Source organism: Thermobia domestica, chromosome 1 (assembly GCF_964235325.1).
Source record: "Thermobia domestica chromosome 1, izTheDome1.hap1.1, whole genome shotgun sequence".
Lineage (NCBI taxonomy): Eukaryota > Metazoa > Arthropoda > Insecta > Zygentoma > Lepismatidae > Thermobia > Thermobia domestica.
In genome coordinates this window covers 131,077,095-131,103,446 of record NC_137454.1, presented here as the reverse complement: position 1 = coordinate 131,103,446, position 26,352 = coordinate 131,077,095, and the positions used below count along the sequence as shown (strand labels likewise).

General features: G+C 35.2%; 1 protein-coding gene across 1 annotated transcript; it reads left to right on the top strand.

The window, feature by feature from the left end:
- The first annotated feature begins 24,416 nt into the window (after positions 1-24,416).
- LOC145664004 (uncharacterized) lies at positions 24,417-25,019 on the top strand. Its single transcript, XM_081730335.1, has one exon. The coding sequence runs from the start codon at positions 24,417-24,419 to the stop codon at positions 25,017-25,019; it is 603 nt and encodes a 200-aa protein (XP_081586461.1).
- Positions 25,020-26,352: the final 1,333 nt, after the last annotated feature.

Genomic DNA, 26,352 nt, shown 5'->3' with positions numbered 1-26,352 from the left:
TGCAAATACTAGTCTTAGTTCAAACATTTGCGTTCCTAAAAAGATTATCAGTTGTATTACCAAAGCGTAGTAGTATGCCCTCTATTGGTAAATGAGCTTACTTAAACAGTTCAAGTCCCATCTGTACAACGTACATATATATATTAGGTATAACTGATTTAAAGTGATCGGTATAACAGTTAAAAAATCGTAACAAATGAATCAAACATATTGTAATTAAGCATCCTATAATTAAGCAAATAAAACTCTACAAGTGTTCTGAGTTTGCTTAGCAAACGAATTATTTACAAGTTCACACGAAGTGTTCGACTAATTTATTAGGAGAGAATGAATATTTTACAAGTTTACAGCGTAGCTGCTATTAGCTTGTGTACCAAGCATGAAAGAATGCAATAATAATAATAATAATAATAATAATAATAATAATAATAATAATAATAATAATAATAATAATAACTTTAGTAATCGAAAATCGCAATTACATTTCAAGCGTTTTCAGTATATCGCAAAGCTTATCCTCTTGCATAATTACAAAAATGGTCGTAGATTTATTTCCCGGATAATGTTTCTCAGAAGCAAATCGTGTATTATTTACTTAATTATAATGAATTGAATAATACATGACATTTAAAAAGTTCTCACCTTAAAAAATCAGACTTCGCTCTGTTAAAATCACTGACGAAAAAGTTCAACACACACACACTATAAACTGTGTAAAAACAATAATAACAACTTTATTTCAATACTATATATATATATATAAGGATTTCATTATGTCCCTCCCCAAGCATCATGTTTTTCAGCGGGTTTTCAACCCGATTTCATTAATTATAAATAAATAAATAAGGTCCGCTAACATTGTTTATTCATTGCCACAGCGAGAAATCTAAAAATTTCTTATTTTCAAGTTCGTCAACCGCTGGAGAAATCTCATTCAGACAGGGTATCGATCGATCAACATTCAGGACAGTCTATGTACGGTTTTCATCTAATTAAGGAAAAATGCTTACATGTTCATCAGATATTAGATATTCTGCCAAAATCAGATATTGCCACAAAAATACATTTACGTGTTTGTCCCAAAACATCTTTTAAAGGGGGAAGAAACATAAAATTTCTATCTGTCTTCTTCATCACTGCCGATAACTATCGCTGTAACAACCATCGTTAATGGAAAAATATTTCAGTATGTTGCCAGACAGTTTTCTCATGGTCAAGGGAGAAAGTGTCTAAGGTTATTCCAGTACAAGCGGAAATAAAAATTAGAAAGTGCATTGACACTCTATACATGCGTGTCACAAGTCATAGTTCTATCGGGAGCCAGGTGAAAGCGTGTGAGGCAACGACCCGGAAGTAATGGCATTCTAAGCTAGTCTTCTGTAAGAGACGGAAGAACAATTCACTCGCTCCGTATTTCAAACTTGGCTGAAACACGGAGTTAACTATAAGGAATAAAAACGATGAATATTAACAAAATAAATAAAGCATTCAATCATACATACACAGACTTCGTATTTCCCATATTTTTTTTTTCTCGCCAATTTACATGTGAGAATTGCAATAATTCTCAGTACAATACAATATACATCGCCGGTGCTTGGGGGTCCCGGGTTCAGTCCCCGTACAATACAGCATTCATCTCTGGTGCTAAGGGTCCCATATTCATTCCCCGTACAATACAGCGTTCATCTCTGGTGCTAAGGGTCCCATATTTAATCCCCGTACAATGCAACGTTCATCTCTGGTGCTAAGGGTACCAGGTTTATTCACAGTACAATACAGTGTTCACCACTGTTGCTAAGAACCAGGGGTTCAATTCCAGTACAATACAGCGTTCATCTCTGGTGCTAAGGGTCCCAGGTTTATTCACAGTACAATACAGTGTTCACCACTGTTGCTAAGAACCAGGGGTTCAATTCCAGTACAATACAGCGTTCACCTCTTGTGCTAATGGTCTCATATTCATTCCCCGTACAATGCAACGTTCATCTCTTGTGCTAAGGGTCCCATATTCATTCCCCGTACAATACAGTGTTCACCACTGTTGCTAAGGGTTCCGGGTTCGATTCCAGTGCGTATCACACATTATAAGTGTTCTCACCTTCTTATTTTTAACAATCATCATCTCCTTTAGCCTAACAGGTGGGACTCAAATATTTCATTTTCTTTTTTTATTCTATCACATATTGTTCAACATGTTATACATGTGAACGAATAAAATATTCTCTCAAAATGACGTATCAACAGATTTAATTCAAATTTCCATTATTATTATTTTTAAAAATAGCCAGTATAAAGTCTCTACAAACTCAAAAAAGACCTTTCCATGTCATCACAACTAAAAACAGAAATATAACAACTTTCCAATACACGTAAACAGGTCATCAAACCCTAATGACCTAACCCAACCGGCTGCCAACACAGCATAGTACTTTCTATATTAAATATAGTACCTAACGGTACCTGTAGAATACTTTGTCTGCTTCTACTGACGTTAGCACACGATTCGTGACTGTGCATGTCAAGTTACACTTGAGAGGAAACGACAACAATAAGTTTCCTCGAAAATGTAATTACTTTTCTTTCTTTCTCCGGTAAGAAGATGAGACAGTTTGCAAGCAAACTGTCACGCAAAAGGCTCGGAATATTGTAATCTGAGAAAGATAGCGATACGTCTTGAGACGTCAAACCTCCATGGTCATATATGTCTGACTGTACAGGCGTCTCTAGAAGGGGGATAGGGGAACGTGTCCCCCCAAAAAATGGGTAGGAGAGGAAATAGATTAAGAATAGAACTACTTATATGAAAGATGTAACGAAATAAAAAGAGCAAATGCATATTCCATCTTGTGTTAAGTAGTAGTATTATATTGTTATCTACTTAAATGGAACTTGTCTTCTGAGAAAGATTTTTCTACTGAATGCGACGTTATGATTAAAATAATAAAGGGAAGGAAAGAAAAAAACTACATATAATAGGTAGTATAGAAGTATTGAAACATATAATAGGTCTACCAAGACAGAGAAGTAACCTAATGACATTTGTGTACTGAAACTTTTAAATTTATAGCAAGTATTTACTAAGGATACAAAATTATGGCGAATGGCTACACTAATAAAGAAGAAAAATAAAATGGTTTCAGATCACAATCTTGACTGAAGCGGATCTCACTGACAAACGTAGCCATTAAGGAGGATAGAGGACAACAAATTATATACTGGAAGTTTCAGAGACGTGGAAGTACAAATTAAACATAACTTTCTTACAAGGCTGTCTAATTCTTTATTATAAATTAACGAGAAATGTTACAGTTTCGGAAGTATATCACTTCCTTCTTCAGACTACTATTCCAACTGAAATCATAGATAACAACATAATTTGTTATCTCTACCAATCAAGAATCATTTCTTTTTTCAATTTTTCATTAAAATTAATTTCTTAGATATAAAAGTAAAGAGAACAAAAGAAGGAAATTTTATAACATCGTGGTTTCAAAAAGAATGTGCATCAGAAGTTTACTGCAATAAAAGAAGTGATGTTGATGAAGGAACAAAAATTAATTTCATTAGGAATATGGAAGAGATCAAAATGATAAATACGAAGGAAGATCAAAAGGAGAAAGATATAGAAAGACTATGGGAACAATTGAAAGACAATGGTTACAGTGAAAAGGACAAGAAAAAGAGCAGGAAGAGAAGGAAGAAAAGTGAGAAAGAAGAAGAGAAAGAAGAGGACAAGAAGAAAAGATGGCATGGTATTGAAAGTGCAGGGGTGATATCAGAGAAGATAAGAAGAATTCTTAAGAGAGAAGGTATTAAGACGTACAGGCAAGGAGGAATGAAGATAACAGATATCATCAAGAAAAAGAAGATGAGAACGTCAGCGGAATTATGTAAGAAAGGAGTGATATATGAAGTACCGTGTGGGATGTGGGATAAGGTGTATATAGGAGAAACCAAGAAGAGAATGCAAGAACGTTTAAAACAGCATAAAGATTATGTAAGATTGAAGAGAGACACGAGTGCCATTTACAAGCACGTAGAAGAAACACGTCACGAAGTAAACTGGGAAGGAGGGAAAATATTGGAATATGAAGGGAGACAACTGGTTAGGAATTGGAAAGAAGCAAAGAGGATAAAAGAAGTGTACGTTAAAGCTATGAACTTGAATAGTGGTTTGAATATTAATGAAGAATGGGAGGACATTTTGAAAAGGGAAGAAAGAAGAAAGAAGAAAAGTAGAATATAAGGACAATATAGGGTTAAAATTTTTATATGTTTTTCAATATTCACGTTGTTAATTAGTAATCAATATTCAGGTATAAAATTTAGTATTCAATATTAGGTAGAAAATTTCAATGTTTAGATATTTAATTAGTATTTAATTTAGTTAATATATGTTAAAAGAAATATAAAGATTAATTAACAATGTATTATTTCTGTTAAGAGTTTAAAATTGTCACAACAATGGGCATAGATTTTGAATTTTAATGAAAAATTGAAAAAAGAAATGATTCTTGATTGGTAGAGATAACAAATTATGTTGTTATCTATGATTTCAGTTGGAATAGTAGTCTGAAGAAGGAAGTGATATACTTCCGAAACTGTAACATTTCTCGTTAATTTATAATAAAGAATTAGACAGCCTTGTAAGAAAGTTATGTTTAATTTGTGTTTAAGATGGACACAAGGCCTTTTTATAAAAATATAGACGTGGAAGTGAAAACATTCGTTTCAAATTTCAAAGAAAAGTATCTGAGCTGAGAGAGAGTGGATATAAAAGCTAAATAGATAGAGTATTTTGAACTTTGCGACTAAGCTGCGATATCGTGAAGGTAGTACAATGAAGAAGCAGGGGATATAAAAGAAGCTTTGAAAAACTACTGAAAGAAAAGTATGAAAACAAAGTTGCACTTACTATGAACACATAATAATGTGTAGAAAGTTAAACCATGAATTTAGAAGGGAAATCGATAAAGATAGGAACATACAACAATAGACGTAAAGATGACAAGAGAAATGTAAATGGATAGAGAAATTTGAATAATGGAATAGAAATAGAAAGATAGCAAGGAGAAACCATTACGGCAATATCGAAACTAAAGATGAAAATGAATCTTTATCAAGCGAAATGGATTTGATTTGATTTTCAGTTTAGTGTAGTTTATCAGAAGTTTGTAAATAGACCTTTAAAATCAGAGGCACATTACGTATCTCCAGCCATATAAACTATAAAGCTACATTTATCTTCCAAACCAATCCATGTTATAAAATTGAAAGTAATTATGTTTTTGATTCCTTTATCTCGATCACCGTTCCCCACAACATGGGGGATGAGAGGGTGGAGATGTATAAAAATAATCAAAAGTAACCGATATTAATGCCGAATCCATAGTTTTCGGGGTTGCTATGATGAACAGCAAGACTTCCGATGCCGAGAGCCGCGACAATAGCCGTTATCAGAGAGCGCTTTAGTAGTAGGCCTAGTAAAAAGTGACTGACTAACGGAACATATTACTATTTTTTTTTCTTAATTTAACCCAGCGAAGCGGGTAACTGACGCTAGTAATAATCTATATTATAAAATTGAAAGTGACTATGTTTGTGATTTTTTATCTGTTGAACCACCCGATCGATCTCGATCAAATTTTCAACATTCATGAGGTTCGTGCCTGAGAGGCTTTTCATTATTTCACTTTGACGGTAGAACTTACGGAAGGAGTGAAGGGGGAGATACATAAAAATGAATAAATCTTATTAACTCTTGAACCACGAGATCAATCTCTTTGTGACTTCATCACTCTTCAACCACCCGACCGATCTCAATCAAGTTTTGAACACAGATGAGGTTTGGACCTGACATGTTTTTTTTTTTTTATCATATCAGTCTGACGGTGCAACTTAGGCAAGGGGGAGGGGAAGGGGGATATATAAAATAAAAAAAAACTTAATAACTCTTCAACCCGATCTCTATCAAATTTTCAACAAAGATGAGGTTCGGGCATGGGATGATTTTTATATCATTTCGACGGTGCAACTTAGGGAAGGAGAAGGGGAAGAGACATTTAAAATTGATAAAAAAAATTACCGATATTAGTATCGAATCTATAGTTTTCGGGGTTGTTGAGTTGGATAGTGACACTTGCAATCCTCTTTACGTCCAAATTCAGCCCCGTAGCTTAGGAGAGGGGAGGGGAAGATACATAAAACTGATCAAAAATGACCAATATTAGTGTCTAATTCATAATTTTCAGGGTTTGAGTTGAACAGTGACATTTCCGATCCAATTTACGTCCAAATTCCGCCCTCCATCTTTGGGGAGAGAGAGGAAAAATACATTATAATGATCAAAAATGACAAATATTTGTGTCCAATCCATAGTTTTGAAGGACACTGAGATGAACAGTGACACTTCCGATCTTGTTTAAATCCAAATTCAGCACCGCAACTTGGGGGAGGGGGAGGAAGGATTGACCAATATCAGTGTCAAAACCGTGGTTTCCGAAGTCACTGAAAAGAACAGTGACACTTCCGATGCCGTGCCTTACAACATGAGAAGAAGAGGGTGGAGATGTATGAAAATCATCAAAAATGTCCGATATGAATGCCGAATCTATAGTTTTGGGGGTTGCTGTAATGAGCAGTGACACTTCAGATGCCGTTTAAACCTAATTCAGCCACGCAACATAGGGGAGAAGGACGGAAGAGAAATATGAAAATGATGGAAACTGACCGATGTTAAAGAGCGCTTTAGTATTAGTAAAAAGTGACTGACTAACGGAACATATTACTTTTTCTTAATTTAACCCAGGGAAGCGTTTAATTGATACTAGGTCATTCCATGTCAAATCACCTAATTTTAAAACATGACCGTGCTTCAATGTCTAAGATTCTCTTCAAAAATTTTTTATACATTAATACCAATGAAATTATGCTAAATTAATTTTTTCCGATTTTTTTTTTTTTTTTTTTGAATTGAAATGGGCAGGGGAGAAATTTTTTGAAAAATGTGAATTTTGATTCAATTTCACTTTCCGGCGCTCATCATCATGAAAATAAAATTACCATAACTTCCTTATTTTTAAAGTTACTAGGCTCTCCATGTGTCAAATGAAAGCTTAATTTTTACTCTTTCAGAAGATCCTAAGTAACTTTGCAGAAAGTTACACTGTCAAACATTAATGGGCATAGAAAGCAAATTTTAGGGTTTTTTTTACAAATTGTGACGTTGATCAAAAGTTACAACTATGAAACTTTTGAAACTTTTTTGTACATTTGTCTTAACACGTACATGGTATGGTTAAAAAATAAAGAGGGTGTTTTTTGTATTTTGTAATTATTTTTTATGTACGGAAATATACAGTTTTAAGTTTTGTTACAAATTGTGTCATTGCTCGTAAGTTACAACTATGAAACTTTTGAAACGTTTTAATAGAATCATCTTAACACATACATGATATGGTTAAAAATAAAAAGGGTGCTTTCGGTATTTTTGTAATTATTATTATTTTTATTATTATTATTATTTTGGTATTTTACATGTATGGAAATGTACAATTTTGAGTATTGTTATAAATGGTGTCATTGCTCGTAAGTTACAACTATAACACACTTGAAGCTCTTCTACTTGAAAAGTTCTCGGTATAAGCCAGTGGTGACAGTGCCAGTTTCTAACTGAGTACGTCATTTTTATAGACAATAATTCATTGTGACAATTTCGTGTTATTTTTTAGATCAATAGCAGGCAATTGTTGTAGTAGAATTACTGTGAACGCGGGCATCCATCGATCATTAAATATTTGATGAAGAAAGATATAAAGGCAACAAAAGTAAATATTGATATGAAATATACTCTAAAATAAGCATTTCAAACTCAGTACTTCAAGCGGGCTACATAGTCATTACTGTGATGCTCAGTGGGCCACAATAAAAAGAATAAAAATAATGAGTAAATAAATAAAATATATTAAAATAAGTGAATCCTTTCATCCTTAATGATGTATTTAGAAAGTGAGTAAATACACAAAATCTTACCTAATATTATACCTCTTTAAAAAAGTAGAGGGAGTAAAAGGAAATCTAGATAGTAGATGGGTATCTATTATTTCTTTTCCAATACCTGACATTTTCCCCCCCTTGCAACCAGCTCTCGGATGTCTGAAGACATACTATTTGGACTTGCAACTTTCAGAACAGACTTCAGGTAAATGTTTGTGAAATGGATCTCGCGGGGAAATTCTTCGTTTTCATAAGTAATCAAACTTGTTTAAACTAATCGAAATCACGTATGATGCAAATGTTCGGCATTCTTGAACTGCACAGATAAATATTTCTAAGATACAGCGATATCCCGTTCACGAAATGTTTATTTAGAGTTGAGTTGGGATGAATCAAGAGCCGAACAAAAAAGTGAAAGTTCGCGAGTTTTGCATGCCTGCTCTAGGAGGACCTGGCTTTAGTGCCAATCCATCGGAAGTGGTCCAAACATGGTGAAAGTGAATGCTCCGAGGCAGCAGTGCACATTTAAAGTGTTAATATTACAAACTGGAGGAACGCAATAGCCAGAAATAGTGGAGAAAAGCTTCTTAAAGATTCCAACTCACCGCATGTATGACACGATGCTTAAAGTTATAAAGTGACGGCGTGGCAGAGTTAGGAGCACCTACGACCTCCATGCAAAGGGTCCCGTGTTGGATTCCCGATCGAGCCCACTTTTTTCTTTGTTCTTTTTAACCAATAAAGTAGCCATAAAATATTAATTCACCATATGCTTAGAATTCATAAAACAATATAAATGTTCAAATCAGTTGTAAAATCTTTCAATGTTCCACCTTAACTAACGTCCTCACTTTTTATCCATGTAATATCAGTCCTGATTTTCTTGCAATCGTTTATTTATATACAGAATTACTTTGTGGCCTAAGCAGCAATTTTTAGCACTTTGTCCTGTTGAGATATTAGGCCTCAAAAATGGCATCGAAATCACAAACTTCAACTTTCGGACCCCCGTAAATCTACGGTGCCACTAGTATCATAGCTGTAGATATTTCTGCAGACTCTTTACATACAATAGTATTTAGCACAAAATTTATCAACTGTGCACTTTATGCCATTAAAACATAGAGCCCCTTTAAGACTGTAATTTTCTGTACTTTATTTTAGTGACTTCATGTATTGGTTTGTAACTCTGCATATTTATTTAGAAGCAAGAGTATATATTCTCCGTGTACCTCAGTCTCTCCTCTAAACATTCGCATTTGTTTGGTGTTTGTATGATTCGTACGTCCTGAGCAATTATGGTTTTTGTACACGCTTGCAGATTTAAAAAAAAAATGGCACTCCATCGACAACAAAGACGACCGCCAAAGGAACACTTGAACATACAACAACGTGAATAGTGTTATTGACCTTCTTATACACAGGATTCATTACACTCATTTATATATATATATATAATTTTTGGAGATGGTCGAGCAACCTGCTCTGGACCATTTCGTATGGATTAACCCTCTATTTTCAACTGTAGATAAGTAGACTCTTGATTTTAAGTTGAGTCGTGAAGGTCTGCAGCATACCGCGAAATGAACGACCCCAAAAAATATTGAGGAAGTACACTATATATTAGTCCAGTTTCGTCGATTAAAATTAAGTTATGTTGAAGAAGCTCTGCACCAGACATTTGAAGTGAATGAATAAATCTCATTTTGATCAAAGAGTTGTGCATGTAAGAAACTCAAAGATTTGTGTCAAAAACATGATGATAAATGGATCAGAATAAAAATATCTAAAGACAAAGTTGTCCATTTTAACAAAAAGTCTAACTCATATTTTATCCGTCGAATCATAATTATTGATGAAACATGCCCCTTATTCATTGTATTTGACAGCCTCAGACTTCCACTTTTTCCGAAGATAAAAATGAAAAAAATACTTTGATGTATTTTCTTGTAAGGACGAGTCTTCGCCCTTACTGTACATATTAATATTAAAATTAATTAGTGAAATATAATTATGCTGTTTAAATGTTTATAAAGGTAAGTCTGGCCAGACGTATATATTCTATAGTATAATTAGTGATGGGATATTTACCGGTAAATATTTTTTGGGTATTTACCTTGAATAAATACCCAGGTATTTACCCAAATTGGGTAAATATACGGATTTTTTCCTTTTCAACCCTATATGTGAGACAGGCGTTCTTTCGCAGTACGTAAAAGTAATTAAAAAGTAACAGTGGATCCAGTAGAAACTAGAACAAATGTCAAAAGTCAGTAAATTTATTATTTTCCTTAATACAAATAATTTACGTGGTCGTTCCTGTTTTGATAATAGTAACATAAAACAAGTATGTTTCTCTAGAGAACTTACTTTTAAAAACTGTTGACTCTGAAAAAGATCACAGTTACTTTTTCTACAAATAAAGAAACTAAAATAGAACATGGAACGCAAATAAGTGTCTTTCTTTTAATTTACATTCTACAAGTGACTATGGGCGACAAGTTATTAAAATTGACATGATTTGAAATATATATTTTCTGTTACATTATGCATGCTTTAATAACTAGAAATAAAACACAGTAGGAGCATGAGTATGAGTGGGGACTTTCACATTTACACTACACTTGTTAGCTACACATCAAAATGTAATAAAAATTGAGCTATCGTAATCCAGAATAAAGTAATTGTATTTTCGTGTTTTGCATGAAATTAGCATTCTTGTAAACAAGATAGATAAAATGCCAATGGAAAATGGGCTTCTCATGACGATTACGTCAGTTTCTTTAATTAGTTTCTGACCGGATGGCATCAGATTCATACGCCTAATTCAAGTGATTTCATGCTTTAATTTAGAATTCGGCAAAATGCCGTTAGTTCACTCTGGTTTCTAACATCACATTTGGCAGCATCATCCACGGCATTTCTATCATAAAGCTAATAAAAGGACAAATGAATTACAGAACATTCAAGAATTAGCGGCGTTCTCGAAATATTCTAGCTATACATTTAAGGGCAAAACGTTATCTCGTTATGAGGTGACATTTCTACGAAGATAATGTATCAGCTTCATCGGATATATGGAATAAATATATGGCATCATCACAGCTGATGTCTCCGCCTATCTCACATACAGAAAAAGTGTCATGTCATTGTCTTCTTCAAGGGTTTTCCGTTCTTTAGTACCATGTTCACTTAAAGTGTTATTTTAGAACCCACTACGTCTTCTTATTACGTAATTTTGCAGTTTGTAATAAATACCCATTTTTTGGGTAGGAAAATAAAATTTCGGTATTTACCGGGTATTTACCCATTTTTTATTTACCTACCCAGTGGGTAAATACCCAATTCCCATCCCTAAGTATAATTAATAATTATATTCATATATACATACATGTTGATAGGATAAAATATTATTTAATGCTTAATTTTGTAATTGTATATATGCTGAGTTGTGTTTTTCTTCTTGTTTTTTCTAGTTTCTTAAAGTTATTCGTTCAAGTTTTTTTTATATAGTTTTTCTAGCATGCAATGGAAAATTCCAGAGGGTAAAGACGGTTGGACAAGATTTTCAAACGATTTTTTGCGGATTCTTTTTAGCGAAAATTAGAAACAACATAAAAAAGGGACATGTTCGCTCGAGGATATATAAGCGAAGGGGGCCATTGCATTGTGCGGGAGTTGGGAATTAGACTTGGCTGTTAGAAGCCTCCCGTCGTTTTCTTGGATATTGCCTCGCCTGGATTTTTTTTTAATATACTTTCCTATCTGTGAGGGATCGGTTTGAATGATAACCGAATGACGGAGAATTAAGTTCTCTGGGGCCAGAGTGATGGCTGTAGTTTTTTCTTGATTTTTTTAAAAATAGGCTTTCTAGAGGGACTAGCCTGAATGATGGTTAGAGCAAGGGAGAAATTCCTTGGGTCAGAGTGATGACCGTAGCTAGTATGAAAATTTAGTGCAGATAGAAATAAGCTTGAGTGATAGCTTATCGGGATGAATGATTCCCGTAATCTTCTAGCTAGGAGAAAGTAGGATTTTGAGAAATAAAAAAAAACCTCTGAGGCAAGCTTCATTAAGGTACTTTTAGATTATTATTTTTTTTTTTGCTAGGCCAGAGAAACCTAAATGATGGTTTTCTCTTTGATACGAATAACCGTCTTTGGACTGAGTGATGTCCTTTGACACTTCTGGTTATTCTTGATATTTTTTTATTGACGGAAGGTTGGAGTCAGGCCCTCCTGATAGAATTAGGGTAGGACTGAACTGTGAGGAGATGACTGATCAGTGAAGTCTGAATAGAGACTGATAGGATTTTGAATTGCCTTGAGCTTCAAACTTAAGAGACAGGGCTTCAATGCAAAAAGCCCTGAAAGATTTTCTTTCGCTATTTGGAGAATTCATTTAATTATTTTTTTGATTTAATTACTGAATAAAGATTGTTCTTTACCCTGAATCTTGTTACAAGTTTTATTGAGAGATATTCACCTGAGTGGGTTGAAATTTTTTTATTATTATTTATGTTAGTGTTCCTAATTGTAATTTCTCCTAGAGGAGCCTGATGAGACGTTGAAAGAGACCAGCGATAGAAGTTAAAATTTAAAGGTTGGAAGGTAACACTACATAAATTGGGGGCTCGTGGCGTGATTTTTAGATATTTGACGAAAGAGATCGACCCACCTCATAATAGCAGAATTTTATGTTATTAAGATCAGGCAGAGTAAAGAAAGTAACTATGTCAAGTACAATAAGCTTAGAAGAGCTTAAGAGCGCTTTGGGGTTAGAAGAAAGTGAGGAGGCTAATGTGGCTAATATACTAGAAGAGATTAGGAAATTAAGAAGTTCTAGGAATAGCGAGGGAACAAATGAAACAATTTGTAATTGTAGAAAGCCAGAGAAAGTGATAGATATTAAACTTTCAACACCAACTTTTTCCGGTGAGAGAAATCAATGTCCCTTTGAATTTCTAGATTTTCTCGAAGAATGGGCGAAACAGAAGAACGTGCCGGAGAAAGATATTTTGAACTTTGTACTTCCTAAAGTATTACTGGAAGAGCCAGGGCGCTGGTTTAAGTTTAGAAGGCCATTTGAAAACTATGCCGAATTCAAACATAGTTTTCTACAGGAACACTTCAGTTTCGATTATAATTCGGAGATTGAAAGTATGATATCAAATAAGCTTCAAAACCCGGATGAATCGTTAGCAAGGTTCATTAGAAGTATGGCAACCCTGTTTTTGAGATTAAAAGACCCACCGACGGAAAAGGAACAGATCTCAAAAATAATAGCAAAGTCCCACCCAAAATTTAGGCAATTTTTACATGGGAAGAATTTTGAATCGTTGAAAGAACTGGAACAGGAATCATTAAGGATCCAGTCCTATCTTCTAGGAGAGTATAACTATATGCAGCAGGCGAGTTTTAAAAACTCAGATTATGCTCATACTATTGCAGCCATCAATACTAGGGAAAGAATAGAAAAGTCAGACGCGGCCCAGATAGCAATTTCTGCCTTAGACCCGGCTAAAGTAAATAGGTCGGGTAATGAGAGACGCCATGTTAGTCAAAAAGAGGAAAAAAAGAGAGTTCAATATTTCGCTTGCAAGAAATATGACCACAAAAGCTATGAATGTCCGGATAGGAAAAGAAAGACAGGAAAAAGCGAAAACGTATCAGCCTCAGTTTTAGATAAAAATAGAATGAATAGGGAAAGAGTTGAGCCCTATTTATTTGAATTTTTCTACAGGAGGAAACATTATATGTATTTAGATAGTGGTTCTTGCATTAGTTTATGTAATACTAAGATAGCAAACCAATGGAAAGAAAGCGGTGCTCATTACGAAGAGAAAGAATTTGAAATTTCGCTGGCTAGTGGCCATACAAAAAGTGTTGCCATTATAACTCCAGTTTTTTGTATAAAGTCTAGAAAGATTAAGCATAAATTCTACGTTTTGGGAGATTTAAATATTCCTCTCATCTGTGGAGCAGATCTGATGCAAAAGATTGGCATATCTTTACACTTGAAAGATGGTGGGTGGAAATTCTCAAATGAGAATTACATAACTTCTTTTGCCAGACCAGATAGGACAGAGGATGCAAACAGGTCAACATACAGTTACCAACGTAAGCGATTTAGAAGCCGTAAAAACACTTCACGGGCGTGTTTACAAATAAAGGAACGTCAGGAGGGGAGAGAGAATTTTCAAGAAAAGAAAAGAAAAGAAAGTGGGAGAAAAAATTCCGAAGCGAAAATTGTCACTTCACTAGGTCAGGCGGGCGGAAAGAAAAAAAGCAAAAACCCATATGGTTCTACGACAAGAGGGAGAAAAGCAAACGACCATAGAACGGTGGTTGGTTCTCAGGTCAGTAACCCTGAAGAAGGAGGGGTGAGTTCGGCGGACAACAGCCCTAGAGTAGAAAAACGAGGTACACAGGAGAAAATTCACAATGGAAATACCGTTGCAAAAAACTTGAATATTTCTCGTCTTCAGCAGGGAAGACGAAAAAAAGCAAGAAAAATGTTTGTAAGGGAACCTTTAGTTAAATGTACGGTTTTATCAATAAATGTCGTAATGTACCTTGACATTGGTAGCTCTATATCTTGCATAAGCCAGGAAACCGCAGAAAAATGGGTAGAAGCGGGTGGAAAATTAAAAAAGGGTTCCATAGAAATTCTTTTAGCGTCAGGAACGGCCAGAACAAATGGCTCTATAACTGTTAATGTTAAATTTTACGGTCATACCGTTCGTCAAACCTTCCACGTAATCTCCGACTTGATTAAGTCAGTTTTGGTTGGACGAGATTTTATTAAGAAAGCCGGAATTTCGATTCATTTAAAATCGGGTGGATGGTCTATAGATGATAATGAAACCCTAGTTTGTTTATTTGATAGGAGAGAAGCAAGTCCTGAGAGGGAAGATAATGAATTGAATCTCGTGAAAGAGAAGGAAACTAATGAGATAGACCGCATGATTAGTAATGTGAAATTAGACCCCCCGCTCATGGATCAGTTTTTAGAAATAATAAATGAATATAGAGGAGTTTTCTCGGAAAAGCCAGGTTTGACTGACGTCACAGAACACACGATAAAATTGAAGGATAAAACCCCTTTCACTTCGCGTTTGAGGCCTTTGTCAGAAGAAAAAAGAAAAATTATGTCTGAACTTCTCGATGATATGGAGGCGCAAGGGATTATAGAAAAAACTACATCTGATTATATAAGTTGCCCTATTTTGCATAAAAAACGCAACGGTTCGTTCAAACTTGTGCTCGATAGCAGAAAGTTAAATTTAGCTACAGAGAAAGAACAAACGAGTATACCGGGAATTTTTGAAGCTCTGAGTTATCTGGGGAACAAGAAATATTACCTCAAATTAGATCTCGCTTATGCATACGCAAACTTGAGAATTGCGAAGGAGTGTCAAAAATACACTGCTTTTATTACACATAAAGGAGTGTATATGTACAGAAGAGGGGCATACGGCCTCTGTGGTCTTCCAAACACTCCAAATAGACTAATGCAGTTGGTTTTAGGGGAATTATATTACACTAAAGTAATCGTTTATTATGATGATTTAGTGATATCCACTGAAACGAGAGAAGAAATGCTCGAACTTTTGAGAGAGGTCTTAAAAAGATTTAAAAAGGCCAATTTGACAGTCAGTCCTTCGAAGGCATTATTCTTCGCAGAAGAAATGGAATTTTTGGGATTCCAAATAAAGCAAGGAATGGTGTCTTGCACAGAGGAAAAGAAGCGAATGGCACAGCAGATTCGGAGACCAAGGACGAGAAAGCAATTGCAGTCGTTACTCGGTTATTTTTCATATTTTAGGCAGAATATACCAAATATGGCTAAGATAACTGCTTGTTTGACAGATCTCCTCAAGAAGACGGTGAAAATTTAAATGGGAGGAGATTCATGAACATGCTCTGCAGAAATTAAAGGAAGCTTTAATTGCAGACAAAAAGCTCTTACTGCCAAGGCAGGGGAAAGATTTTTTCTTGTTCGTAGATTCTTCAAATATAAGCACGGGCTACGTCTTATCGCAGAAGAATGAACAAGATAAGATGTGTGTCGTAGCATATGGTTCGAAAAAACTGACGGATGGACAAAGACAGTATAGCACGACAATGAAAGAATTACTAGGAATCTTATTAGCGGTAGAAAGATTCGAAGTCTATTTAATACATGCCCCGGTTGTGTATGTATACACAGACCATGAAGCTCTTCTTACCATGTTGAAGTCACATAAGCTTTCGTTCCATGTTAACTAGATGGACGGCTAGACTGGCTAGATTTCCAATAGTGCTTAAGTATAGGAAGGGAACTAAGCATTACGTAATTATCTATCGAGAATAGAGAGTGGTTATACAGAGCCAATAGATTTTGAAGGCTCTGAATTAGCTAATGAACATTTTCCCTTGGAATCGGAAAATGATTCAGGATATTTTAAACTGGAAGAAAAGGACGGAACTCTGGTAAACTGTGACGATTTTCGAGGTGAAGAAAATTTATTGATAGATATTGAATTTAGTAAACGAATGAAAGAATTCAAGAAGAAGCTAAAAAACAAGAAAAGGAAGAAAGAAGAAACCTATAGTGGGGAAAATGTAATTAGAGATAAAGAGAAAGCTGAGATGCTGCGTGAGTTACCTTTCTGTTTAATCGTAGAAGACAATAGGAAGGAAGAAGAGGGAAAGGAAGAAGGGAAAAACGAGATTTTTACAGACAAGACCCTGGTGGATATGAAGGAGGTACAGAGATTACAAGAGGAAGATACTTTTTTATCTCCAATAATCCGATACTTAAAAAACGATATAAATGGGTTTAGTAAAAGTAAGATTAAAAAGCTGAAACCGAGTACAAAAAGGGCCTCGATTGCGAAAAATGGAGTACTACTGAAAACTGTAAAAATTAGGGGATCAGAGCGAGATGTGATTTGGCTACCGAATTCCTTAAGGGCAGCTGTGTGTGATGTAACACATAATAAGAAGTATTCGGGTCATCCTAGCTTTAAGGACACTTTAATGAGGATAAGGAAAAAGTACTTTTGGTCTACGATGTACAAGGATGTAAAACAATTTTCGCAAGCATGTGTAGCTTGTGCTATTTTTAAGGACTCTGGGAAAGTGAAATATGGCTTTATGTCGAGTTCCTTAGTGGAGGACCCTGGTCAATGTGCTTACATCGATTCCCTGGGCCCCCTCAGCAGATCAAGTACCGGTGGACATATGTACTGTATAATTATAGTGGATGCATTCACAAGACTAGTAAGATTTTTTCCACTTCGAAAGGTCACATCTAAGACAGTAGCGAATTGTCTTATTAATTTTTTCTGTGACCAAGGGAGTTTTCCACGTATTATATCAGATAATCACGCAGTATTTCACAGTAAACTATGGAGTGAAACGCTTGAAATTTTAAACTCCAAGGCAATTTATATATCTGCATATAGAGCATGTGCCAACAAGAGCGAAGTTTGGGTAAAACAGTGCAAAACCAGTATTTCAATCTATAGTGGAAAGCATAGTGACTGGTCGAAAGATATTAAGTTGTTAGAATTTGCAGTAAATTCGAGAACTTGTTCTTCCACGGGCTACACGCCTATAGAATTGACCTATGCAAGGGAGATACAATTTCCGTACCACCCGACGGAAACAGCTGAAGGGTCCCATGCGGTGACCGAACACAATTACACAAGATTCGTCACGGATCTAAAGATGAAGATGAAATCCGCCTACGAATGCGCTAAATTGACGCAAAGGAAGAGACACGACGAGTCTAAAAAGTTTTATGACCGGAGTAGGAAAGGGCATAATTTTATGGTAGGACAAAAAACGTGGGTGAAGGCAGTGAGATTGTCTTGTGCTCCCAAGAATATATCTGGTAGCTTATTGCCAAAATACCTCGGACCATTTTTGTTGTTTAAGAAACTGGCGGAAAATACATTCCTAGCTAGGAACATCTTTACAAACAAGACAATAAAAGTAAACGCAGATCAAATGAAAGTATATAGGAAGCCCCCGGAGTTTAGTAAACATCTTTTAGAGCAGAAAGAAGACTTTGTTCTGAAAACTCCTGAAATGGTGGGGAGGGGAAAACATGGCCCCAAAATTAAGCTACCGTTCAGTGAGAAGAAAAAGTAGCTTGAAAGAAAAAAAAAAGTTGAGGGGTAAATTTTTTTGTGTGGGATGCTCTTGTTTATATTTCCCTTAGAACACTTAGAGAATTTAGTTTAAAATTAGACACCACTGCGAACAGAGGTTTAATAATTTTCCAGAGACATGGCTAGTAAGTTTAAGAAGCCATTCCCAAAGAAGTCGATTCCCAAGAAGAGAAATGTCTTCACTTCTTGCAGACCGAGTTCAAAAGACCCTTTTGAACTCGAATTACTTTTTCGACTCGACGAAAATAGGACGGAAAGATACCATCCTAAAGAGGAACTTGGGTTAAAACCAGTTAATAAAGATCTGAGGTTCTGTACGCTAGCAGAACTAAGAGCCCTTAAAAAGGCAAGATTGGACAACGAGGTGGACGAATCCAACCCAGGACCATCTACTTCCACAGGTCATATGCATCTTGACGGTGACAGTGACGAAGATGTACTCTCTCTTTGTGCTGAGGACATAGAATTTCCAGATATTCCTCCAACGCCGGGAAAATTTCTGGAGGTGATGGAAAACAATATAAGGAAGGATTCAGTGATCCGGAAATTATCCTTCTAATAAAAAAGACTCATGGTGCAGTTGTGACAGGACAATAACTTTTTCAAAGAGCAGGCTGTACAACTTAGTGAAACAGTGATCAAGTGGAGTGGTAAAAAACTGTTAGAGACAGTGAACTAGGCTCATAGAAGCCATTATTAGTTTTTTTGTGTGTGTTGTGAAATCTGTGGTTATTTTAATACTGTATTAAGAGAAAGAAAATATTTTTGAAGATTCCCAGTGAAAAGACAGTGAGAGACAAAAGAACTGAATGGGTAATCAATTTTTTTTCTTTTTTTTTTCTTTTTAGATTTTGTTGAGTGCTATGTAAGGACGAGTCTTCGCAGTTACTGTACATATTAATATTAAAATTAATTAGTGAAATATAATTATGCTGTTTAAATGTTTATAAAGGTAAGTCTGGCCAGACGTATATATTCTATAGTATAATTAATAATTATATTCATATATACATACATGTTGATAGGATAAAATATTATTTAATGCTTAATTTTGTAATTGTATATATGCTGAGTTGTGTTTTTCTTCTTGTTTTTTCTAGTTTCTTAAAGTTATTCGTTCAAGTTTTTTTTATATAGTTTTTCTAGCATGCAATGGAAAATTCCAGAGGGTAAAGACGGTTGGACAAGATTTTCAAACGATTTTTTGCGGATTCTTTTTAGCGAAAATTAGAAACAACATAAAAAAGGGACATGTTCGCTCGAGGATATATAAGCGAAGGGGGCCATTGCATTGTGCGGGAGTTGGGAATTAGACTTGGCTGTTAGAAGCCTCCCGTCGTTTTCTTGGATATTGCCTCGCCTGGAATTTTTTTTAATATACTTTCCTATCTGTGAGGGATCGGTTTGAATGATAACCGAATGACGGAGAATTAAGTTCTCTGGGGCCAGAGTGATGGCTGTAGTTTTTTCTTGATTTTTTTAAAAATAGGCTTTCTAGAGGGACTAGCCTGAATGATGGTTAGAGCAAGGGAGAAATTCCTTGGGTCAGAGTGATGACCGTAGCTAGTATGAAAATTTAGTGCAGATAGAAATAAGCTTGAGTGATAGCTTATCGGGATGAATGATTCCCGTAATCTTCTAGCTAGGAGAAAGTAGGATTTTGAGAAATAAAAAAAAAAAACCTCTGAGGCAAGCTTCATTAAGGTACTTTTAGATTATTATTTTTTTTTTTTTTTGCTAGGCCAGAGAAACCTAAATGATGGTTTTCTCTTTGATACGAATAACCGTCTTTGGACTGAGTGATGTCCTTTGACACTTCTGGTTATTCTTGATATTTTTTTATTGACGGAAGGTTGGAGTCAGGCCCTCCTGATAGAATTAGGGTAGGACTGAACTGTGAGGAGATGACTGATCAGTGAAGTCTGAATAGAGACTGATAGGATTTTGAATTGCCTTGAGCTTCAAACTTAAGAGACAGGGCTTCAATGCAAAAAGCCCTGAAAGATTTTCTTTCGCTATTTGGAGAATTCATTTAATTATTTTTTTGATTTAATTACTGAATAAAGATTGTTCTTTACCCTGAATCTTGTTACAAGTTTTATTGAGAGATATTCACCTGAGTGGGTTGAAATTTTTTTATTATTATTTATGTTAGTGTTCCTAATTGTAATTTCTCCTAGAGGAGCCTGATGAGACGTTGAAAGAAACCAGCGATAGAAGTTAAAATTTAAAGATTGGAAGGTAACACTACATTCTTCAGATGAAGAGCTTACAACGTCAATTTAACAGTATTTTGCAGACCTGGAGGAACTTGATTATGACAATGTCATAAACGCTTGGAATGTTCTGAGACCAAGTCCAATATTGTCAAGAGAAAATATATTGGAAAATGTCGCAATTTTAAGAGCTTAACTAGAGTTTTGTAGATCATTCGGAGCGCTTTGAAGTGATCATCGTAGTTTAAAATATCGATGTCCATTTTTTCCATGATACGTCAGAAAACAATATGATGGTAGTCTAAATTTGAAATCACTTAATAGATTTGTAGATTTTTTTTTGTTTTAGATACCCCTTTTAAAGATTTATTATCTGTATTTATAATATATATATAAAGTTTAAATTATATGTGAGGCAATCGATTACAAGTATCTCTCCATAGAGGAATTAGAAAAAAATATCATTTTTGTAAGCTTATATAGCATTCTGAGTAAAGCACTTTTAGTTAAGTGTTATTGGAATTTTAGAACAACCACAGAGTTGAAACTACAAGAGTACTTCTGGATGTCATCAAACAAACATTTTACTTTGTAAATGTAATCACTTAGAAACCCTTTACATTCTTCTGTGCAGGCAAGTTAAGAGATTGCTTATAAAGAATTGTGGTTAAACATTTTTTTATTACACAATAGCTTTGAATACATAATGAGACTACCATATTTCATGTAATTTTTGACGTTATAATTTTTAAGGTTCTGATGTTGTCAATATTGTTGTGATGTTGTGTATGTTGTAGCAGCCGATTTATAACATCGACCCTTGTGGAATGTCTCCATTAAAAAATATATTATCGCTTCAAACTAGAAATATTAGTACACTTTTTATGGCTACAAGCTGTATTAGTACAAACTGTAATTTTTCATTCCTTAGCTTATAGCGATAAAGTGTTAGTATTTTATCAAAGTGACTTCATTTAAGAATTGCCTCTGACCATCAAGAAGATTCTTTACTGTTTAATAATAATAATAATAATAATAATAATAATAATAATAATAATAATAATAATAATAATAATAATAATAAAGCTCCCTGTTCATTCTACTAGCTCGTGCTAGAGATGATTGGTTGTTACACTAAGCCTGCAACAACCATCATCATCATAAGTTTTCTGCCCTAATTGGCAGGTCACTTGCAGCAGCTGAGAAGCTTCCATGCTCACCGGACCTCTTCCTCTTCACATATGATCTTTCTGTTTTTATATCATCCATTAATTGTAGTCTCCCTCTCTTTCCCTCCACCACACTCTCTAGGACGTCCGTCATGATACAATTTCTTCTTAGGCACTGTCCCAACCAGTTTCTCTTCCTCTTCTTAACACAATTTCTAACACACTCTCATTCGTTTTCCGCTCGACCCAACTAATTCTTTTAATTCTCCTCCACACCCACATTTCGAAGGCTTCCAGTCATTTTTCATCATTTTTACGTAATGTCCACGTTTTCACTCCATACAGTACAACATTCCACACGAAGTATTTGATGAGCATTTTTCTCAACTCTTTATTCAAGCTCCCACAAAATAGACTTTCCTTCCTCCTAAATGCATCTTTTGCCATTCCTATCTATGCATTTATATCACGTTCGCACTTCATATCATTACTATGAATACTATCCAGATATCGAAAACTATTCACTTGTTCTATTTTCTCCCCTCCCACTTTTATATTTGACATAGACCTCTTCGTTACTATCACTATGGCTTTTGTATTTCTAAGATTTACTTTCATCCCATATTCTTCAAAGCTCATCCTCAGGTATTCTAAGATTTTATTGATTTTCTTTCCAGATTCTGCAATAAGTGCCATATCATCTACAAATCTTATGCATCTAATCATTCTACCTCCTACCAAACTGCCGTCATCATCATGTAAACTCTTTTTCACTATCTCTTCTAGATAGACATTAAATAGTGTTGGCGAGAGGCAGCATTCTTGTTGAACTCCCCTCCCAATTGTACTCTCTTCCGTCAGTTCTTTCCGTATCCTAACACTTACTTGTTGGTTCATGTGTAAGTTTCTTGCAACAACTATAGAAATCACTAATTTTTATATGCATTCTTTTCTCCTTTGTAAACAAATTAATATTGTCCCGAACAGAAAAAAAGTGAGTATACAACTGAAATTACACCACTGTATTTATTGAACACTGCAATTCCACTAAGATATGATGGAAATGTGTTCCACTTTCAGAATATTTACGCCAGATGACGAGTAGAAACTATTACAATTATTTAACTATTATAATTATTTAACTATTACAATTTCTTCGCTATCGAGTATGCGTGGATAGGTGGTCTGTTTACACAGTACTAGGGTGAGATAAGCAAACACTAAACGTGTAGACAAGATTTGCTGCACCTCATCTACGTTGATATAAGTAGAGTGCTGCCAATAAGACGAGGCGAGAGATAGACTGTCTTGTCTCGTAAATGTGTGTAGAAGTATTGTCTCGACTCGCTTCACAAAGGATTCTTTCTCGTAAAGTTCTGTCTCGTAAATGTATATAAAATAAACTCCCAATTATCCCACGTAATGTAGACAGAAGTGAAGGCCGGATAACAAAAAAGGCTGAATAGACCTGAGTTCTATAATTACTGATTGCTTGCCCAACTGCTTTTTATATCAAATCTTGCTCTTTTTAATACTTTTTGAGGTCTTGGTAAAGAACAATATTTTATAAATATTTGTTCCCCGTTGCTTTGTACGTTTCAAAAAACACAGAAAAGGAAAGTCCAAGAACAAAACTATTGCACACATTTTGAGGTAAATGTAATTATGTCTAACTAAATTGCAAGAAGCATGAAAAATGTAAATCATGTGTTATCAACTTTTCCACTAGCATACTATCATAAATCGTACGCACCACACAGTAGCGGCTTGCCTGCCATATTTGGAGAAGACATGATATATACTGTACATAGGCCGATATACAATTATAAACTAAACAAAACAATGTTGCCACACACACAACACACAACACATTGCACAAGTGTGAAAAAGAAGACCTAAAGTCACCAAATCTTGAAGTTTTTAGTTTTTGAAAATGCCCTTGAGAAATAACTGCTTTTCCTTGGCACGGTTGCATTTTTTGAAACATTTACAAATGAAATAGATTCTTTAAATCAAATTTTATTACGGAGTCTCTCTCTCTCTCTCTCCTTCTTTTATTTTAATAGTCCTAATAGTATGAAGGATGGTTAGTTGTAGTTCTACTGTGCTTAACTTTTGGAAACAAGTAAATACTCCTCTTGGTAAATTGACTTAGTAACAGAGCCAGTGACAGCCCGTAATAAGAGCAATGGAGGCCTTGCCTAAATTCGGAACGACTTATGCGGCGCAACATGAAGTGATTATTTTCCTGGAGGCTTCTAAACGTATAATTTTCTAATGCACTGCAGGATGTCTTCGTTTTCTATTTGATAGAGTTGCGCAAAATTACGGTGGGAATTCGGGTACTTTTTCTTTGATACATACCACAAAACATGCTGGCTGTATGCCTTGTCATTTGATAGCTTATGTTTACCACATTGTCATGAGAAATATGTCTGTGTCCTCAACTATTTTAATGCCTGAGAGGATAAGAAGCCGACAGAAAGCGAGAGGATAAGACGCGATTTTTCAAAACCTACTTCAGCACAATTACTTTAATTTGTTCGTAGATTAATCCAAACAACTCGAAACATTTTTAGAAGTGAAAGCAAAATTAAGGTAATGTGAGTGAACATTCAATGGAAGGTTGTTTCCGAAAATTCTGTCGTGGTGACTTACGCTTGGAGAATAGGACAAATTATTAATTTGTAAACGTAAAGAGAATCTAGAAAAGTCTTTGGTTCGGATTGCCAAACTGCATTATGACGTGATATTATAAATAAACAATGTTACGGGTACAGGCGTCATAAATACAGTTTGGCAATCCGAACCAAAGACTTTTCTAGATTCTTTTTACGTTTACAAAATTTGGCGCCCGAACAGGGACAGAAGATGGAAGGAAGAAATGGAGATACAGAACATCAAAGTCTTGTATGCACCTCTTATCATCCGAAGGCAAATCTGGTGGAACGAACGCACGCTGAACTTCACAGACTTTTCAGAGTATTCTGTTCCAAAAATCACAGCACTTGGACAGAACATCTACCAAGCATTGTCATCTTACTAAATCATGCGGTGACGGAATCTCTCTCATATACACCAGCGGAGTTATTCCTAGGAGCAGTGCGAAGAAACCCCATCTTAGAACATGTTGGTATTCCGAGAGAAGAACGAGAGACCTGGAGGGACAAGCTGTTCTGTGCATGCCGTAGAAATATCACCTTGAAAAGGCGGAGAAATGAGAAGCTAACAAATAAAAGTCAAGTGGTAAAACCTGGGGAATTTGTGTTCCCAAAAGCGCACAGTTTAAGTGCTGCTGCAAACCAGACCCTAAGTAAGTTTTTCGATCTTTACCAGGATCCGTACTACGTAAAGAAGAAGGTTAGAGCCAACACCTTCGCCATTACCGACTGTAGTACAGGAAAAGAATTGGTCCCACAACATCTAGAGAATCTGAAGACGTGGAAATGTTCGGAGGAGAGGAAAGAACAATGAATTCAGCCTATGAATGAGCAGCTCTCACCTGGAGCTTCCAGTAGCCAGAAGTAACTTTCAAATTTGAGATTGAGATTATCTCTCTCAGCTTGCAAGAATTTTAACATTACAGCTGGGATTTTTGTGAACTTATAAAATTTTTGTATATCGTATATTGGGGTTAGGATTTCTATATACTTAACAATTATGTCAAAATTTGAACTTTTATGTTTGTTAAATCATATTCCTCCTTAGATGCAGCCGTGCTTCACTCTGTTGCAGCACTTGCTACATGTTGGGAGGGGATATTGTGACAATTACTCTCACATACTTAATAACTATTCATGTATTTAGATGTATACAAATATTTAAATTCAATTAATTCTGAAATTCAAGAAGCATCTTTTATTTTGTTTCATTTTTCGCAAAGCGAATCCTTTGTTTCGCAGGTAGAGAATTTTCTTCGCTTTTCAGAAAAAACTATTAAGACGACAGCCGACACGCTTCAACCGCTTACCTTTATTCCCTCAAAGACCACCCACCATAGCGCCTCTCGATTCATCGCAAATGGACTGCTATTGTTAATGACGACGGAGTGGCGTAATACATAAGATACGGAATTGTGTTATCACACGCAGCAGACAGCCAGGAACCAAAATTTTTTATCTTGCATCTTCGCGAGCGCATATAAACTTTAACAAAATCACGTACTAGCAAGAAACGACGCTAGAAAGCCAAGCTACGCCGTCAACCGATTTTTGGAAAATGGTGTCACAGACTCATGACAGTAAATTAGAACCAAAAATTCAAATTTGACAAAGAGAAGAAAGAAGCGTCTATTTTTTAGAGAACTTCTAAGAACGCGTCAGCAGAAGAAAAAGACTCCAAGATCGTCGTTCGTAGAGAGAACCTCTCTAAGACAGCACACTATACTGATATACATTTTTTTATTCGTGCATAGACATATATTTTTAAAGTGTTATTAATAAGATAATAATGGCAGGCTAACACCTCATTAGCTGCCAGCTCACTTTCTACACTACTACGGTCCACTATTAATTTTCCGCTAGTATTTTTTTTAATATTTTATAAGCTACTATGGTCATTTCATTATTATTTATACGTAACGCTTCATCTTATTTTAACTAAGTGATTTTGTGTGACTGTAAAATGCTTGCATCTCAAAAAGTTAGCATTACGCACTAAGTGAAAACGGATTATGCAAAAGGTGTTGTGCTGTCGTGCTTCATAGAAACCAAATTATTTTCAATGGAAATTTACATGCAACTGGATTAAAACATGGAAGTTTACGTTTCGCCGCATCCCGACACCATGGAAATCGAGAGGGACATAG

What these genes read in the sequence shown, in the direction of transcription:
- LOC145664004 (XM_081730335.1), top strand. Translation starts at nt 24,417, where the DNA reads ATGGAAGGAAGAAATGGAGATACAGAACATCAAAGTCTTGTATGCACC.